Raw genomic sequence first — 18,979 nt, 5'->3', positions numbered from 1 at the left:
GGTTAGACACAACTTGACTAAGCCTGATTTTTTTGACTTCCCAGCCCACAGCAAATTGGTTGGAAAAGGTACAGCTCCACCTAGGCATTGGGAGCTCATTAAGAGGGAAATCACAAGTTACAGCTTATATCAAACAAAGAAACAGAACAGTCACTTTAAAAACATACAAACAACAGCAACAACTACAAAAAGCCTCTGCAACCATACATTATTTAACCCAGAGGTCGGCAATCCAGCCCCCCTGAACGTGCCTAGAAGGTGTCATTTACTAGGTGATTATTGAGCACCAGTTGCATGCCAGGCCCCACCTGATGGGCCTCAGTGGATGAAGAGTGGGGCTTATTGAAGCTCCAGCTGAAATTCAAGCTTGCCCTTTTTAAGGAGAGAGAGTTTTGCAATATAGCCTTCAGAGAGAAAATTATTGAGATGGCCAGAGTGAATTTCAATTCACCTTGCTTTCAAGAGATAATCTTCCTAGGGCTCCAGTGGGCTGGCTTTTTTTTTTTTTTTTTTTTTTTTTTAATTTATTTATTTATTTTTATTTTTGGCTGTGTTGGGTCTTCGTTTCTGTGCGAGGGCTTTCTCTAGTTGTGGCAAGCGGGGGCCACTCTTCATCACGGTGCACGGGCCTCTCACTATTGCGGCCTCTCTTGTTGCGGAGCACAGGCTCCAGACGTGCAGGCTCAGTAATTGTGGCTCACGGGCTTAGTTGCTCCGCGGCATGTGGGATCTTCCCAGACCAGGCCTCGAACCCGTGTCCCCTGCATTAGCAGGCAGATTCTCAACCACTGCGCCACCAGGGAAGCCCCCTTTTCTGGCTTTTTATTTACTGTTTTTCTGACGTGACAGGATGTTTCTCCAACAAGAGGTTGATTTCTTAAGTAGATTAACATTTCTTGCATTTATCCTATTGAAGTCCTATTTATACTGTCAGTTCTTTTAGCAAACTATTTTCACTTTTCAAAGATGGTCATAAGAGGAAAATTTTAGTATCTCAAATGCCAGTCTTTATTTAGGATGAGTGAATTTTGACTATACTGTTCTCCTGGCAGAAGTCAGTAATGCACTTAAAATGCTTCAACTAACAGGCATGGATTTTTTTTTTTAATTAATTAATTAATGTATTTATTTATTTACTTTTGGCTGTGTTGGGTCTTCATTTCTGTGTGAGGGCTTTCTCTAGTTGTGGCGAGCGGGGGCCACCCTTCATCGCGGTGCGCGGGCCTCTCACTATCGTTGCCTCTCTTGTTGGGGAGCACAGGCTCCAGACGCGCAGGCTCAGTAGTTGTGGCTCACGGGCCCAGTTGCTCCGCGGCATGTGGGATCTTCCCAGACCAGGGCTCGAACCCGTGTCCCCTGCATTAGCAGGCAGATTCTCAACCACTGCGCCACCAGGGAAGCCCGATAGGCATGGATTTATTAGTGCTTCCTCCACAGATGTTCTCACCTTTCCACTTGAATCAGAGGTTCAAGTGAGGGGGTTGAGGAAGAGGGAGTTAGGGGTTCTTAGAGTCTCTTGTCCCATCTCAAGGGACTCAATGAAAACCACCCAGTCTTTCTTATGCTAGGAACTTGGGCAGGTCTCAGCTTCTGACCTGAAGCTCGGAGAGGGTTGAGGCTTCTCCTGAGGACTGTGGGACTTTAAGCTTCATCACTGATACTTGTGTCACCTTAGAGCTGCCATTTAATCTGAAAGTTTGACTTGCTTTTCAGGGTGTGTCTGGCTTTTCTTCTGATTGCTCTGGTGGTTTGTCCTTAGAAATGCTACAAACGCACTTGCTAAATAATGTGGGGTCAAAATTTAATTCCATTTTTCCTCCTTGTAGATCAGACCCATTGGGTCTGTTGTGTCCAATTTCAAACCTCAACTCAAGATGAGTTGGTCACTAGGAAGGTACCTGCTTACTTCATCTCACTGGAGCTCTGTGCAATAAGACCAGCGTCTGAGTGCCCGTTCACTGTTTCATTCTCTCTAGTCTTGTTTACTCATAGATAACATGCCTAGTCCTAGTTTGCAGACTGATGGTTCCAGAGATTGTGCTTGTGCAGACCCATCATCACAGCCATTAGCACAACCACTCAAAGCACAGGTGGCTGTTGCTGGGTTGGTAGCTCTATTTTTATGTGCAGAGGTTAGCACTTTTACTGTTATTAGTGAATATTCTCTAGCTTTCTCTAAAGGAAAGAATCCTAAGTTAGTGTGATAGCCCAGTTTATATATCCTTGACTTGACCCACTTTTTCTGAAGGTTATGCTATGAAACCTCTGAGTATTACATGGTAAAATATGTAAATCAACTCTTACCTTGCCAAGCCTATAAAATTCTCTCCATTATTACTGGTGTTCTGGAAACTGAATGTCATTTAGAAAAACCACAAAAGCCAGCTGGGGCAGATTTATGCAGGTTAGTGTGGTAGGCCAGTTATTCCAGAGTTGATGGCTTTTTTCATTTTCATGTGTTTTGCATTGGTGGTAAGAATTAAAAATCGGAAGAGTATGTTCCCCTTCCTTTAATCTCAAGTAGAATCTTGTTTTTAAAAGCCTGCTTTTGTGACTACTGCCCTTGTTCCAATGTGTCACAAGTTTTGTGTGGTTTAGTAGCCCTGAGTACAATCATTTATGAACAAATATAGGCTCCAAGGCTGCAAACATTTGTAGAAGCAGCAGATTTTTGAAGATGTTGCCTTTCTTTAGCCCTCGTAGCATCCCACGTTCTCAGTGGATTGACAGGTCATCATTCTGGCTCAGGCTCTTGATGGACAGTGATGCTGCCGTGGTTGATAACGCTTCCAAGAGCCCTGATTCCCTGGGATCCACGTGGGGCCATTTGTACTGTGTAGTGAGAATGGGAGCACATCTACAGGTTTCCTCTGCCCTGAGCTAGTGGCAGAGTGTGTGTGTTTCAGTGTGGAAGGCTGGTGAATAAGAGTGGAAATAACCTGCAGTGCAGTGATTTTATTTGGAGGATGCTGATTTTGGTGGTGGTGGTTTGACTTGTTTCAAGAAAACATACTTTTAGGCTCAAGAGTTTGGGGTGGTCAATAGCATGTTTTGAAAAAAAATGGCAGGCCTGTTTCAAAGTCCAGTTAAACCAAACAGGTATTTGCATTCTGCTGGGGTGAGGTCTTTGATACTTTTGGGCATAGGCAGTGTGGATCATATCCTTTCTCTATGTTTTTTGCCAGTGCCTGGATCAAAGTGGAACAGCTCAAGCCATATCATGCACATAAGGAGGAAATGATAAAGATTAACAAGGGGAAACGATTCCAGCAAGCTGTGGATGCCGTAGAAGAGTTCCTCAGGAGAGCCAAAGGGAAAGACCAGGTGAGAGGCTCCACAATTCTCACTTTATGCGGACTCCAGACTAGTTATTTTTGCATAGTAACTGACAGATTAAATATCGCCCGAACCCGAAACTATTCTTAATGCAATGCCAGTGGAGAGAGAGCTACTTCAATTCTAAGGTATCAGCGTTTTGCTAATCAACTTGAAACTCCACGCATGTGGCTGACCTTTCTGGAATAGATTGTTGCTCTTAGGAAAGTCTCTTGGACCCAGGAGAAGTATCTCAGCTTTTGAGTATAGCACAGGCCTTCTCCCTTTTATAGCATGGAGATTAGGAGCACGGCCTCTGGGCTATATCCACTCCCTGGATGTAAATCCAGTTTGGGGACTGTGGGCAAGTGACTTGAATTTCTTTTTCAATCCACTTCCGCAAATATAAGTGGAGTTGACAGCAGAGCCTACTTCATAGGGTTGTTGTGTGGGTAACACACGTAAAGCACTTATCACAGGGTGTGGCTCCTGTAAATCGTGGTAGTGATGGTGGCGACTGTTGTGGTGGTTATCATTATTATTATTAAACTTTCAGACATCATCCCACAGTTCTGCTGATGACAAGAATCGGCGTAATTCCAGTGAGGAGAGAAGTAGGCCAAACTCAGGTGATGAGAAGCGCAAGCTTAGCCTGTCTGAAGGGAAGGTGAAGAAGAACATGGGAGAAGGAAAGAAGAGGGTGTCTTCAGGCTCTTCAGAGAGAGGCTCCAAGTCCCCTCTGAAAAGAGCCCAAGAGCAAAGTCCCCGGAAGCGGGGTCGGCCCCCAAAGGATGAGAAGGTTTGTTTTATCTCTGTAGCTTCTGGGGTTAGTGACTTTCTTTTGTATACCGGAGAGCTGAGCTCTACGGTATGCTTCAGCTCCCTGAATGGACATAGAGTCCTCTGCTATGTGCTGCCCTAAAGAATTCTGCAGACCAGGGGAGGGGCACGGCCTGGATGCACGGGTGGACCAGATGGTCGAGGGAGGAGAAGAGTCCACCTGAGCCAGCGTGCAAGGGCTGGCACTGGAAAGGGCTGAGCAGGAAAGAAGGGAAGGCCTTCCATACATGAAGGGCACAGCCCACCTGGGCTAGATGTTGGCATGCAGAGTCTCAGTACTGGTAGAAGAGCTGACAGGTAAAGATAGGTTGTCACCCGATTGTGAAGAGCCTTGAGGTCTACATAAGCAGTGTTATACTATCATGGAGTCAGTAGGGGGCCGTGAAGGTGTTTGAGCTGGATGTGGAGGTGGCAGTGTGCGCCCAGCTGTGTGTTAGGGATCATGGCGGGCAGAGAAGAAAGGCTCAAAGCCAACGAGAAGGGTAACTTCAGGTGTGCGTTCATAAGGAGCTTTCCTTGGCGGGGGTGGGTGGTGGGTGGGATAGCAAATATTGAAAGGAACTGTGTGAGAGGCACTTCAGAGGAAGAGTTCATAAGATTTGGTAACTGGTTACATATAGGGGATGATGGAAAAAAGGGAAGGGAGATGATTTCAAGTCTGTGCCTGGGGAAATGATGATGCCTTTTTTCTGAGCAGAGGAGTAAGGAGAGGAGCTGGCTTACGGGGCAAGAGGACCAGTTCTGTTTTGAGTGTGATGCATTTGGAGTGATGTCTGGACTGCCAGGGAGGCTTCCAATAACATAGGATGGAAATGTAGCTGTGGAGGAGCGAATATCTAGAGAGGACGTTGGATCCATGAGACCAGATAGGGATTGTCTTCGGGGGAAGCAAGGAGAGAGAAGAGTGAAGGGCAGAAGTTGGCTTTGCAGAGAGAATGCACACAGCTCAGGGTTGGAAGAAGTGGGCAGAGCCGGCAAAGTAAAGTAAAGCAGAAATAATATACCTCTCACCTTCTTCCCAAAAAGATTTGTGTATGAGTCTTAGAAGCCAAGGGAGGAGAATTTGAGGTGAAGAGGGTAGTCTGTCAAAACACAGGGGAAGATTGTTAGAGCAGGATCAAGGGGTTAGAAGCCAGATGGCTGGCACAGACGGGTGATGAGGCTGTGATGAAACGCTGAATGTCAGATCAAAACTTGTAAGTTCAGACACCAGTGAGACCAGGCAGGGAAGGGAGAGAGTGCTCAAGCAGGAGGTTGGGCCGAGAGCATTAGGGGTGGCAGCGGCTGCTGTCTGGGGAGGCCAAGGCGCCCCCCTCAGGGTTACAGCCAACTTTTGCCAAATCGTCTGGTTTTTCTCAAGAGAAGCTGGAAATACAGATTTTTTTTTTTTAAGTGAAATGTTCCAGTTTTAAATGTTAGAAGCTAACTCAAATTTTTAAAACACTTTTAGGTCCAAAGGAACATCTCTCTGGACTAGATTCAGCCTGTCAGCTGCCACTGTGCAATCTCTGCGTTAGAGAAGGTCCTTCTCGCTGTTAGATGACCTAAGACAGAGAGTAGATGAGAGCAACTGTAGCGGTGGGGACAGCCCGGGTGACCATGAGTGCAGGGAACCTCCAGCCAAAGGTGGAAAAAGTTTAGAAATTGCCAGGAGCAGTGCGTGAAGAATTTTTCAGGGGGTATGATCTGATTTGATCCAATTGAATTCATTTCCTGGGGACCCACAGAAATCTGGGCTATCAGGTTTTATACCGTTCTCCAAATTCATGCTGTCTGGTATCTTAAGCCATGGATCTCACCAACTCCTGTGCTCGCCCTGGAGAGAAACAACTTCTTTTTGGATAAAGGGAAGTATAAAGGAGAGGTTAGGAGGAGGACCTAGAGTTTGAATCATGACTCCGTGACTTGTTACAGCTGTACAACCTTGGCCAACTACCTTTGCCTCAGTTTCCTTGTCTGGTCATTGAAAATAATAAAGCCTCTTAGGTTTAAGAATTAAATGAGTAACACAAGCCAAGTACTTAGTGCCTGCGACACTATACATTTGATGAACATTGTACATTTATTATTTTTTAGCAGTAGCCTGTTGTGCAGTGAGAGTGTGGTGGTTTTAGTGCAACCCCAGGGGCTGCTGCCAGGCTTACTTGTAGGGACTCCTCACAAAAGAGTGTGTGTTGCTATAGTAATTGTCATTTGGCTGGCGAGCTCCTCTCTGGAACAGCACAGTAGCCTAGCTTATAACTGGGCGGAGCCCCAGATGATTGCCGTTCTGGGCCATAATTCTCTGTCCCATGAGGATTAACTGAAAAGCCTGACCTTGATGGCAGGGGTGTCGATTATGTGCGGGAAGGCGAAGGCTGGGTTTGTGTCTAGACTCTGTGTGGGAGCCGTGTGACGGGTGCACACTCACCCTCTCTCTGGGGCTCTTATTTCTGAGTCCTGAGCTGAGAACTGCAACTCTGGGCACGAACCATCCGGACAGGACAGAACTGTCCGTGGCTCTCCTAAGATCCAGACTTGTGCAGAGAGCAAGGAGCCAGGAGTCGAGGCCTTTGGTCAGTACTGGACAGAGAGCTGTGTTCTCGCCTTACTCCCTTCTGTTGTTGTGGCCTTAGACCAGTCACTAGGCTGGTGACCATTGACATTTAAATTAATTTACATTAAACCCAAATTAAAATCCAGTTTCTTAGTCACACTAGCAGGTGCTCCATAATGACATGTGACTTGTGGCTACTGCACTAGATACAGTGGAGTCAGAACGTGTCCGTCATGACAGAAACTTCTCTGAGACAGTACTGCACTGGGCCTCTTTTTTTTTTTTTTTTTTTTTGAGCGTCTCCACTGCGGGCCAGGTGTCTAGGGATAAAGCTCTACAGCTGATCTGCTCTTGCCTCTCCACCACAGATTTGACCTCATGTCCCTCTCCCCGTTTGCTGTCTTCCAGCCTCGGTGGCCCTCCTTGCATTTCCCCTCGGCTGTCTAGTGGAGATCTCAACATGCCCCACTGAGCTCTTGACTCCCCCACCCAAATGGTTCCTACCTTCTGTCTGGGGAGAGAGCAGGCTCCTGGCTCCTGACCATCCTGGGTTCTAATTCTGGCTTTGTCACTTAGCAGCTGTAAAAAGTTGGGCAGATCTCCTCACTGCTCCATGTGGCTTTCTTAGTTTTTTTTGAGATATGGTGGATTCCTTCTGAAGCCAGTACTGTTGTCTTAATGTTCATTATTTGCCATAAGGAATTTTCTCTGTGACCTGCTGACCACACTACAGACCACAATTGGGCTTTCTCGTTACCTCCATCCTTGTGAAATTTTGGCACAGGAACACATTTGTTACTTCCAGAACAGAGAAGAAGAAAGGCTCCCTCTGTGTTGACAAGAACTTGCCCTGTTTCTCCCGATGGACAGTCATCAGAGCCGTGCCTGGGGAGACCGTGGAGCCGGCAGGGCTGGTTCGGGGTGGAGTGTGACTTAAGGGAGCAAAACAGTGAAGAGGTGCTCCCCACGTTAGGCGGGAAGACACCTGCTCCTGAGGCGCCACAGCGCTTTGACCATCTGCCTTTCCCTCTGTAGGACCTCACCATCCCCGAGTCTAGTACTGTGAAGGGGATGATGGCCGGACCCATGGCCGCGTTTAAATGGCAGCCAACCGTGAGCGAGGTAATAACCTCTCCCGTGGGCCAGGAAAAGCCCAGCCTCGGAGCTGGTTTCCTGGCCTGACTGTGTGATGTGCTTTTCCTTTCCCCCACTTTTCTTGTGTATGAGGCTTTTTTTTTTTTTTTTAATTGCCAAACAGTACAGAAGTGAATGAGTTAAAAAGCACAGGTCTCCACCCTGGGGCATCCTGACTGTTAAGCTTGATGTAACTCACTCCAAACCCTTTGGCGCACCCACTTAACCATCATTTATATAATCACATACCCATGTTACAGTTTTTACTTTCGGGAGTAGTGTTGGTTTTCACAAAAGTGGGATCATTCTGCAGATTTTTTCCACTTGGTACTTTATAAACACCCTTTCACTGTTTATACAGCTTTGATGTTTGGTAGCTGCACACTACCTTATCCTTGGGGTGGATGCACTGTCCCCCTGTTGCTGGGCCTACTTAGGAAAAGCCCTTGACAGTCCTGCAGTTGTTGTCTCCTCATTTCTGTTAATACTGATCCTCAGTGAGTCAAGACACTCAAGGGTCTGGCACCAGGCACAAGTGGGCCAAAATCCTAAGATCAGAAAAGTCTGAGAATTTGGTTTGGTCTGCTGGGTCATCCGAAGTGACTGGTGGATGATGGATTTAAAAAATAGTATGCTTTTTAAATATTATTCCAGTGTTTGGGAATAACTTATCCACCAACCTGGCAGAAACGTTCATTCTTTTCCACTTGAAACTTATCCACCAACCTGGCAGAAACGTTCATTCTTTTCCACTTGAAACCAGTTTTCCTCCAGGTAGAATGGGCATTGTTTATGAAAGGCTTAGACCAGCAATGGGAGAAGAGTTTCCAGGCAGTTGTAAGAATGAGCCCAGCTCCCAGAGGTGTTTCAGCCAGAGGAGAAGCTGGTTATCAGGTAGAAGGAGGTGACCTTTGTTGGAAGATAACTTGTTTTATTAAGTCATTTTCTGGTTTCAGCCTGTTAAAGATGCAGACCCTCATTTCCATCACTTCCTGCTCAGCCAAACCGAGAAGGTAAGTTGTTCTTTGAGGTTCTTCATCCTTGGTCAGGAGCTGGCCTGAGGGGAGAGTCCTGCTCCTTTGGAACCTCACCCTAGTCTGAAAAGTTAGACTCTACCTGTACTGCTGCCCAGAGCAACTAGTTAAGTTTAAAAGTTACATAGAGGACCACTCGTGAATCAGGCACTGTTAAGATTAAAAATGAACCCAAAAAAGCTTTTAAAACTTAGTGGCTGTGTGGTTGAGACATTTGCGGTTGCCTTCAGAGTCTAGGATGGAAATGAAACCTCAGGAGATGTCGACCACGCACAAGGTAGCCAGTGCTGCTGGATGAAGGCAGTCTCCATGAGCCCTGAGAGTGTGGGAGGAGTTTCCCCAAGTGTCTACAGGGCTATCGGTTAGGCTGAGCCCTGATAGGATCTGCTGATGGTATGTGGCCTTGGAGTTGGACAGATCTGTATTCCAGGCCCAGTTATACTGACCAGGTCTGTAATTCTGGGCACATGACTTAACACCTCTGATTTTCAACGTCATGATCAGCAAAAGCATCTTGTAGAGCTGCGTGAGAGCTGAATGAAGTGACGCAAGTTAACTTTTCATGTGTGGTTTGGAATTCAGTAAGGTTGGAAACCAAATAAGTTTTTGTTTTTTTTTTTCCCAAATAAGTTTTTGATGTTAACTTCCCGCTTTGGACCTAACCTTAATAGGGAAATCGTAATGAAGACCGGTTAAATGTTCAGTTTAATAAGTGGTTTTCTCACTTCTTCTTTATTAGCCAGCTGTCTGTTACCAGGCAATCACAAAGAAATTGAAAATATGTGAAGAGGTACGTAGGTTCCATGCCTCCTCATTTTTATTTTCATCAGGGCCTCACATGGACAGGCTGACCTGACGACTTGTGCTTCCTTCCCCTAGGAGACTGGGTCCACCTCCATCCAGGCAGCAGACAGCACGGCTGTGAATGGCAGCATCACACCCACAGACAAAAAGTAGGACCTTTGATGAAGAGGCTTCCTGTGCCTCTGGTTCTGCTGGGGCCAGAGGGTGACCTCAAGGTGGCTTGTTAAGGGTTGTGTCCCAACCGTTGCTGGGACTAAATGGAAAGAGAAAGGGAAAGTTGTAATTCTTACGACTTGCCTAGGAGTAATTTGACTTGTGGGAGACAGAAGCTGCCCTATAAATGTACTGTGGATTTGGCTTCGTGCTCACTGGTGAGTCTCCAAGCAGGGAACACTTGGATCAGTGCTTCTCAGACTTTCCTGTGCCTCAGAATCACCTTGGGGAATTCCCTGGCGGTCCAGTGGTTAGGACTCCGAGCTCTCACTGCCAAGGGCCCAGGTTTGATCCCTAGTAGGGGAAGTAAGATCCCACAAGCCTTGCAGCATGGCCAAAAAAATAAATAAATAAAACAGCTAACTTAAAAAAAAAAAAAAAGAATCACCTGGAAGGCCGCTCGTAAAGCACCGATTGCTTGACTCCACCCCTAGGGTTTCTTGATCAGTAGGTCTGGGGTGGACAGATTCCCAGATAGCTGCTGGTGCTCATCAGAAGACCACACTCTCAGAACCACTGTCCTTGGTCCTGGTGGGGGCAAAAGATGAAGGCAGCGCGTTGTCCTGCCTTCCCTGGCTCTCCCTGCTGTCACCTCCCTGTCCGTCCTGCGCACCTGCCTGCTGCCCTCCGCCTCAGCCAGACAGGTGGGGGGCTTGACTGTGATCCCCAGGCCTTAGCTTGCATCCACACTCGCCTTTCCCTCGATTCTCACAGCCAGTTTTGTTGATGGAAAGGGTTCTTGAAGAAGGAGCATTCTCTTGAAGTACGTAGCTAAGTCTGAATCTCCCATCTGAGTCTTCTGTAGGGTTCTTTCTCAGACTGAAAACAGTGTCTTTTACATTATTCATCACTTTTTGTACTGTTGAAGTCACTTGTTCTGTCAATTATACTTAGTGAACTTCTGTAGTGGAATGAAGGAGCTAGAGGCATGTTATATGCTAATAAAAAGAGGAATGGGTATTGCCCATTAAATTAATGAGGATTTTGTTGGCTTTTTAAAAAAATCCAGCTCTAGGCCAAGGACAGAGTCCAGTGTTTTCTCCCATCCGTCAAACCCTTTGTTAACATGAGTGTAAAGCCAACTGCAGAGCCGACCAGCTGCATCGTACCCAGTCCACCTGGTCCACATTGTCCATCTTGCCTCAAGGACACCATGAGGGGCTGTCAGCTGCTGTGTTTAAAATGCATAAACTTGGGCTTCCCTGGTGGCGCAGTGGTTGAGAGTCCACCTGCCAATGCAGGGCACACGGGTTCGAGCCCTGGTCTGGGAAGATCCCACGTGCCGCGGAGCAACTGGGCCCGTGAGCCACAACTGCTGAGCCTGCGCGTCTGGAGCCTGTGCTCCGCAACAGGAGAGGCCGCGATAGTGAGAGGCCCGCGCACCGCGATGAAGAGTGGCCCCTGCTTGCCGCAATTGGAGAAAGCCCTCGCACAGAAACGAAGACCCAACACAGCCATAAATAAATAAATAAATAAAAGCTTTAAAAAAAAAAAAAAAAAATGCATAAACTTTATCCCCAGGCCTTCTCGGTGTCCTGGAACACCAAGAAAAGGAAAGAGAATTAGTCTGTCATGATTTAGAATCATAGGGAAAACTTGTACTACCCAGATAGCTGTGAATGACAAAAGATACCTCCTTGTTTTTAAGCTTTGGCTTGAAACTTAGTGGTCAAGGGTGCCATTTGGTGAGGAAGGTGGTGGGTTCCATTTTCAGCATTTGATTCAAATGACTTAGAGCAGGCTGGGACAGAGTATGAGAGTGCATATTCCAGCAAGGATAGGGGAACCTCTGAGCCAATTTGCAAAGGTGGCTGCAGATATGACTTCCAGGAGACTGAAAATACTGAAAGGATAAGACAGGTCAAAGTGGAGAAGCTGCAGAGGATCCTAGAGCTGAGAGAAACACAAGCTGAAAACAAGAACATGAGGTAATAAATGAAAGAGGGCTTCCCTGGTGGCGCAGTGGTTAAGAATCCGCCTGCCAATGCAGGGGACACGGGTTCGAGCCCTGGTCCGGGAAGATCCCACATGCTGTGGAGCAGCTGAGCCCGTGCGCCTTAGAGCCTGCGAGCCACAACTGCTGAGCCCACGTGCCGCAACTACTGAAGCCCGCGCCCTCTAGGGCCCACGTGCTGCAACTACTGAGCCCATGTGCTGCAACTACTGAAGCCCACGTGCTGCAACTACTGAAGCCCACGTGCTGCAACTACTGAAGCCCACGTGCTGCAACTACTGAAGCCCACGTGCTGCAACTACTGAAGCCCACGTGCTGCAACTACTGAAGCCCACGTGCTGCAACTACTGAAGCCCACGTGCTGCAACTACTGAAGCCCACGTGCTGCAACTACTGAAGCCCACGTGCTGCAACTACTGAAGCCCACGTGCTGCAACTACTGAAGCCCACGTGCTGCAACTACTGAAGCCCACGTGCTGCAACTACTGAAGCCCACGTGCTGCAACTACTGAAGCCCACGTGCTGCAACTACTGAAGCCCACGTGCTGCAACTACTGAAGCCCACGCACCTAGAGCCCATGCTCCATAACAAGAGAAGCCACCGCAATGAGAATCCCGCACTGCAACAAAGAGTAGCCCTGGCTCGCAGCAACTAGGGAAAGCCCACGTGCAGCAACGAAGACCCAACGCGGCCAAAAAATTAATTAAATGAAGAAAGAGGTATTGTTTAGCCATGTCTCATGCAAGGAGAGTTACAGAAGTGCAAGAACCAAGAAGAGACATTTGGGCAAGGTAAAATCATCTATAAAAGCATGTAGCAGCTCATAGCCCCCAAGTTCTAGGGGTTGTAGGAAGGAGCAAGCTGTAGGAAGTGAAGGTAAGCCAAACATGCTGTCCACCTGAGTGCTTCAGTCACAGAAGGATCATGATGGGCCTGCAGTTAGAAGGCGTGGTGGAGAGAAGGACGGGCCAGGGTAGAGCAGCAACGGGGGGAAAGAGGTTCAGGAGAAGAATCCATGCACTGAAAAAGATTGGTTCCAAAGCTCAGGTGAGGCTTTGAAGAAGCGGGGCAAGCCCTGTCCCTGCTGACGGCAAGAGGAGTGCAAAGGTGGTGCAGGGCGTCGAGCTGGAAGGGGAGGTGAGCACCAGGATGCCGACTCCTGCAGTCGAGGAAGGTGGCTGGCTCCGCACTTATTGCTCCTGTTACTTGTCATGGATCCCAAGGTGCTTTAAATTGGCATCTCAAGGCCTAGGACTCGAGGTGGCTGATCGGGAACTGTTGCAGGATCTGAAGATAAATGTCTGCCTTCTCACTGTAATGGAATTGTAAGCTCAGACCTTCTATCAAAGCAACAAGGAAATGATTTGGAAGATTTGCCATAAACCGTATGAGTCATACTTCTTGCAGTGGCAGTTGAGGATTTAAAAATGCCTGTTTAAACTTATGAACAGTTTTGAACAGTGGCATAATAAGAAAAGGCACACTTTGCCTGCACTACCTCTGGCTCTGCAGTGGTGGTGTCAGCACACCACAGAGCAGTGTTCCTGTGGTCTGAGGTGAGGCTCCCCAGGTTTATGAGGAAGCGGAGCCTGTGTGGCATTCAGGATCTCACCCTGTCCTCCCCCACCCCACCCCCCACCTTGAACTGATCAGTCTCTCTCTTTTTCAGGATAGGATTTTTGGGCCTTGGCCTCATGGGAAGTGGCATCGTCTCCAACTTGCTAAAAATGGGTCACACGGTGACTGTCTGGAACCGGACTGCAGAGAAAGTAAGCATTCATAGTGGTGCTTGTTGGGTGGGGTGGGACAGAGCCTTGACCCTTGGGGTAACTGAGGATAGGAATCTCGCTCCTGTGCTCTCTTCATCGTTCTGCATGCCATGGAGTAGAAGCCAAGCTCTTAGTTCAGGCAGGTGGGGATGTAGATATACCAGTGTAGGATGTTATCATAAAAACTAAACGTTTAAAACACCCAGGGGTATAAAATGAAGTGGAAATTTTCCTCTCTCTGCCAGTACCTGAAATAAGTAATAGGAAAAAAACCTGTCAGGTTTTTCCATGCACATGCAAGAGTTGTGTGTGTGTGTGTGTGTGTGTGTGTGTGTGTGTGTGTGTGTGTGTGTGTGTGTGTGTGTGTAATGAATTCATTGATATGGAGAGTGTGTTATCAACAGATCTCCTTCGTCCTTGTTAATGGCTGCACTATGTTCTGTGTTTGGATTGTATTAACAGCACCGTGCCGTAGAACATTCTGTGGTGAAGGAGATGTCCTATATCTGCACTGGCCTGTGTGGTAGCCACTGGCCACATGTGGCTCTTGAACACTTGATTCATGGCTAGTAGACTGAAGAATTTTAAATTTTGTTTCACTTAAAAATAAACAGTCTCCTGTGGCTAGTGGCTACCATATGGGACAGGACAGGTTTAGAAGTTCTTAACCTAAGGTGGTCCATGGATTCAAGGGGTCTGTGCATGCCCTGAAATGGAATTCCAAGTCTTTTGTAATGGAGAGAGGCCATGGCTCCCATCAAGTTCCCATCCAGGAAAAGGTAAAGAACCATAGTCTAGGACTTACCTGGTTGTGCAGTGGTTAAGAAACCACCTGCCAACGCAAGGGACATGGGTTTGATCCCTGGTCCGGGAAGATCCCACATGCCTCGGAGCAACTAAGCCCATGCGCCACAACTACTGAGCCTGTGCTCTAGAGCCCACGAGCCACAACTACTGAAGCCCACACGCCTAGAGCCCGTGCTCTGCAACAAGGGAAGCTACCACAATGAGAAGCCCGTGCACCACAAAGAGTAACCCCCACTCGACGCAACTAGAGAAAGCCCATGCGCAACAATGAAGACCCAACACAGCCAAATAAAATAATAAATAAATAAATAAATAAGTAAAATTAAAGAAAATAAAGAACCATTGTCTAAGTACCAGAAAACTAAAGCACTGTACTTGCCAGGAACAAAGAGACCAAGTAAGAACCAGCCTCTTGAGGAACAAGGTGTGGCTAAGCATGTATTTGTGAAATGATGGGGTGAGCATCCTGTGTGTGCAGCAAGGTGAGAGCTGGAATGAAGGGAGGTAGTAGAGCTGGTGGATTTGAATTAACAAAAATGTTCTAGGCAAAGTAAGAAGTTCACTTTGTTAAAACAGTCCTTTTCAAGAATAATAAGGAACTGGTTGGAGAGTTGAGGGAGCCTGGGAGAAAGGAGACTGAAGGCCATGCTAAGAGATGTGGGCTTCAGGTGCTGGGCATTGGGTAGGTGCTGCGGGGCCCTGAGTCAGGAGTGAGATCTCAGGGGCCCTGTCAGCAGATATTTCTGATTCAAGGCCAGGGTAACCAGGAAATCTAGACATGCATACTTGCAGAACATCGGTAGAATCTAAGGGTTTGCATTATAAGTATGTTCCCATTTGATAGAAGTGCCTCCGGTCATCCTGTTTTCTTGATTGGAAAGCTTAATTGTTATAAACATGGCCATTCTTTCCAGATTAATTTATGGGAAGACAGTAGAGCAAAGCAATTATGAACTTGGGCTTGGAATCAGACAGCTCTGCTGCTTACCGTCCTATTTCTTTCAAAAGGAAAAATCAGAAGAAAACAAAATTAAATATTAACATAGATCTTTTAAGTCTATCTTTTTAAGTCACCAAAGAAAAAGGTGAATTTTTTTTTAATAAATTTATTTATTTACTTATTTTTTATTTTGGCTGCATTGGGTCTTCATTGTTGCACACAGGCTTTCTTTTAGTTGCGGCAAGCGGGGACTACTCTTCGTTGCGGTGTGCAGGCTTCTCATTGCGGTGGCTTCTCTTGTTGCCGGACCACAGGCTCTAGGCGCACGGGCTTCAGTAGTTGTGGCTCACGTGCTCTAGAGCTCAGGCTCAGTAGTTGTGGCGCATGGGCTTAGTTGCTCCATGGTATGGAGGATCTTCCCGGACCAGGGCTCGGACCCATGTCCCCTACATTGGCAGGCAGATTCTTTTTTTTATTATTTATTTATTTATTTTTGGCTGAGTTGGGTCTTTGTTGCTGCATACAGGCTTTCTCTAGTTATGGCGAACAGGGGCTACTCTTCGTTGTGGTGCGCGGGCTTCTCATTGCAGTGGCTTCTCTTGTTGCGGAGCACGGGCTCTAGGCATACAGGCTTCAGTAGTTGTGGCTCGCAGGCTCTAGAGCGCAGGTGTAGTAGTTGTGGTGCACGGGCTTAGTTGCTCCGTGGCATGTGGGATCTTCCCCGACCAGGGCTTGAACCCCTGTCTCCTACATTGGCAAGAGGATTCTTAACCACTGCACCACCAGGGAAGCCCAAGATGAATTTTTTTTAAATTTTTATTGGAGTATAGTTGTTTTACAATGTTGTATTAGTTTCTGCTGTACAGCAAAGTGAATTAGCTGTACGTATACATATATCCTCTATTTTTGGATTTCTTTCCCATTTAGGTCACCACAGAGCATTGAGTATAGTTCCCTGTGCTATACAGTAGGTTCTTATTAGCTGTTTGTTTTATACATAGTAGTGTATATATGTCAGTCCCATTCTCCCAATTCATCCCAGCACCCCCATGAATAGTTTTTGATAATACTCCTCACAACAACAACAACAACAAAAACAACAAAAATGAAAGGTACGCCAACTAGTTTATTTTTTATTTTTTGGAATTTAAAAATTTTTTATTTCTAAAAATTTCCCACTACCCTAACAATTTTTGTGTATTTTTCCCTAGTTTTTGTGGGGGGTTTTGGGGGTTTTGTTTGTTTGGTTTTGGTTTTTTTGAAGTATAGTTGATTTACATTAGTACATTAGTTTCAGGTGTACAGCATAGTGATTCAGTATTTTTATGGGTTATATTTCATTTAAGTTATTATAAAATGATGGCTATATTTTTCTATGCTGCACAATATATCCTTGTAGCTTATTTAGTTTATATATAGCAGTTTGTACTGTCCCCTACTCCTATTTTGCCCCTCTCCAATTCCCTCTCCTCACTGGTAACCACTAGTTTGTTCTATGAGTCTTGTTTCTTTTATTTATATTCATTTATTTGTTTGTTTTTTAGGTTGCACATATAAGTGATAGTGTAGCGTATTTGTCTTTCTCTGACTTATTTCACTAAGCATAATAATACCCTCTAGGTCCACCCATGTTGTTGCAAATGGCAGAATTTCATTCTTTTTATGGCTGACTAATACTCCTCTATGTCTGTGTCTCTGTGTGTACCACATCTTTTTTTTTTTTTTTTTAATCAGTCATCAGTTTTATACACATCAGTGTATACATGTCAATCCCAATCACCCAATTCAGCACACCACCATCCCCACCCCACCGCGGTTTTCCCCCCTTGGTGTCCATACGTTTGTTCTCTACATCTGTGTCTCAACTTCTGCCCTGCAAAGCGGTTTGTACCACATCTTCTTTATTCATTCATCTGTTGATGGACACTTAGGTTGCTTCCATATTTTGGCTGTTGTAATGCTGCTATGAACATTTGGGGTGTGTGTATCTTTTCGAATTAGTGTTTTTGTTTTCTTTAGGTATAAAACCAGGAGTGGAATTTCTTGTTAAAGAAATAGTATAGTAATGATTTAAAGATTTTTAAGTAGCTCACAAAGAAGAAACAATGAATAAACAGAGGTATTAAAGAGATTCAGTAATCAGGAGTAATCAAAATATATCAAGCAGAAAGTTGCCATTTTTGTCTTGTTAAATCATCTAGTAGGACAAATTCTTAATGTATTTTTGTGTACTTATTTGTTGTTTTTAAAAAATGTGCTCTGTGTTGGTGATTTGAGACTTTGCCAGAGATCATTATAAATGGACACAGCCCTATTCGAAAGCCATTTGTCTACATTTTTTAAAACCATTTTCGGAGCCTGTTATATTCTACTTACAGAGATCTAAATTCAAAAAATAGAAGAGATGTATATTTGTTGGGATCATTTATAATTAAAATCAGGCCAGATATTGAACTGCAGGAGAGCCATTAGGTAAATTCAGGTATATCTCTCAGTGGAGTATCCTGCAGCCATGCATTATAAACAATAATTATGAAAGTCTATAATATTGATAGATGTAATCATATAAAATATTAAAAGTTAGATGCAAAATAATAGGTCCAAATTATTCTAAATACTTTTTTTAATGCCTTTAGAAAAAGGAAATACAGCAAAATGTTAATGATGTATTTTTGTTATGAGATGTTCTGGGTGATTTTAATTTTCAGAAAAGAAAAGTTAGTGCTTATAGACCGCCCCCAGAAACAATTCAGTAAGGAATGGCAACCTGTTAGCCCCAACCCTGCTTCCCCAGCTCACAGGGCACTGTGTAGATTTCACCACAGCCAAGATAGCGACAGCCACAAAGAGCTGCAGACAAGTACTATTCACATCCTGTTCTTCATTCAGGAAACCTTCAGCAGACGTTTGTTTTGTGCTTCCTGTGAAGTAGAACATGGAACATCCTCCTAGGCAAGACTGGGGACTTCCCTGGCAGTCCAGTGGTTAAGACTCTGCGCTTCCACTGCAGGGGCGCGGGTTCAATCCCTGGTCAGGGAACTAAGATCTCACATGAGCGCGGCCAAAAAAAAAAAAAACACAAGACTGTGCTTTAGCGGCTCCCGTCCACTTCCCTGAGCAGTCAGACTACCCGCTGGGGTCCCTGGCTCACAGTCTCAGCCTCCTGCCTTGGAAGGCCACTCAGGAGGACTGGGCACTGCATCTCTGGCCTGGCTGGTGTGTGTGTTGTGCACTGCCTGCAGCTCACATTAGGATCTGTGACTTTTGCAGTGTGATTTGTTCATCCAGGAGGGGGCCCGCCTAGGAAGAACCCCCGCTGAAGTCGTTTCAACTTGTGACATCACGTTTGCCTGCGTGTCGGATCCAAAGGCAGCCAAGGACGTAAGGATCCCCTCCCTCCCCTCAGCGTCTCAGGTTGTGGCTGGGAAAACTGGCTGGCCTCCTCCCCTTCTCCCCTGAGCACTGAGTGAGTGTCTGCATTGGGGGAGGGGTGGGCGGTGGATTTCCTATTTGGGGGCCATCTCCCATTGTGAAGGGTGTTTGCATGGATTGAATACAGACTTCCTTTAATTCAGAACAAAGAATGAAACTGACTAGGGTCCCTGAGGTCTGTGCTGAAACGTGAAATGGTT

At 46.0% G+C, this 18,979-nt stretch overlaps 1 protein-coding gene across 8 annotated transcripts in view; it reads left to right on the top strand.

Moving 5' to 3' along the window:
- Positions 1-18,979, top strand: part of GLYR1 (glyoxylate reductase 1 homolog) — a gene marked incomplete at its 5' end in the record, with an annotated part of 37,439 nt that overhangs the window by 9,987 nt on the left and 8,473 nt on the right. For 3 of the 8 annotated variants that reach the window (XM_082362129.1, XM_082362123.1, XM_082362122.1), the window contains 8 exons: positions 3,186-3,324; positions 3,872-4,114; positions 7,727-7,813; positions 8,782-8,838; positions 9,599-9,649; positions 9,739-9,812; positions 13,501-13,600; positions 18,618-18,728. In XM_082362129.1, coding sequence (XP_082218255.1) covers positions 3,186-3,324; positions 3,872-4,114; positions 7,727-7,813; positions 8,782-8,838; positions 9,599-9,649; positions 9,739-9,812; positions 13,501-13,600; positions 18,618-18,728 — 862 coding nt within the window. Of the gene's footprint in view, positions 1-3,185; positions 3,325-3,871; positions 4,115-7,726; positions 7,814-8,781; positions 8,839-9,598; positions 9,650-9,738; positions 9,813-13,500; positions 13,601-18,617; positions 18,731-18,979 lie in introns of all 8 variants that reach the window. The other 5 variants (XM_082362127.1, XM_082362125.1, XM_082362126.1 and 2 more) reach the window with 4 other exon arrangements.

The sequence above is a fragment of the Balaenoptera borealis genome (genome assembly GCF_965194805.1).
Source record: "Balaenoptera borealis genome assembly, chromosome: 16".
Lineage (NCBI taxonomy): Eukaryota > Metazoa > Chordata > Mammalia > Artiodactyla > Balaenopteridae > Balaenoptera > Balaenoptera borealis.
The sequence above is the reverse complement of the archived record's forward strand: the minus strand, read 5'-3'. Positions and strand labels throughout refer to the sequence as shown.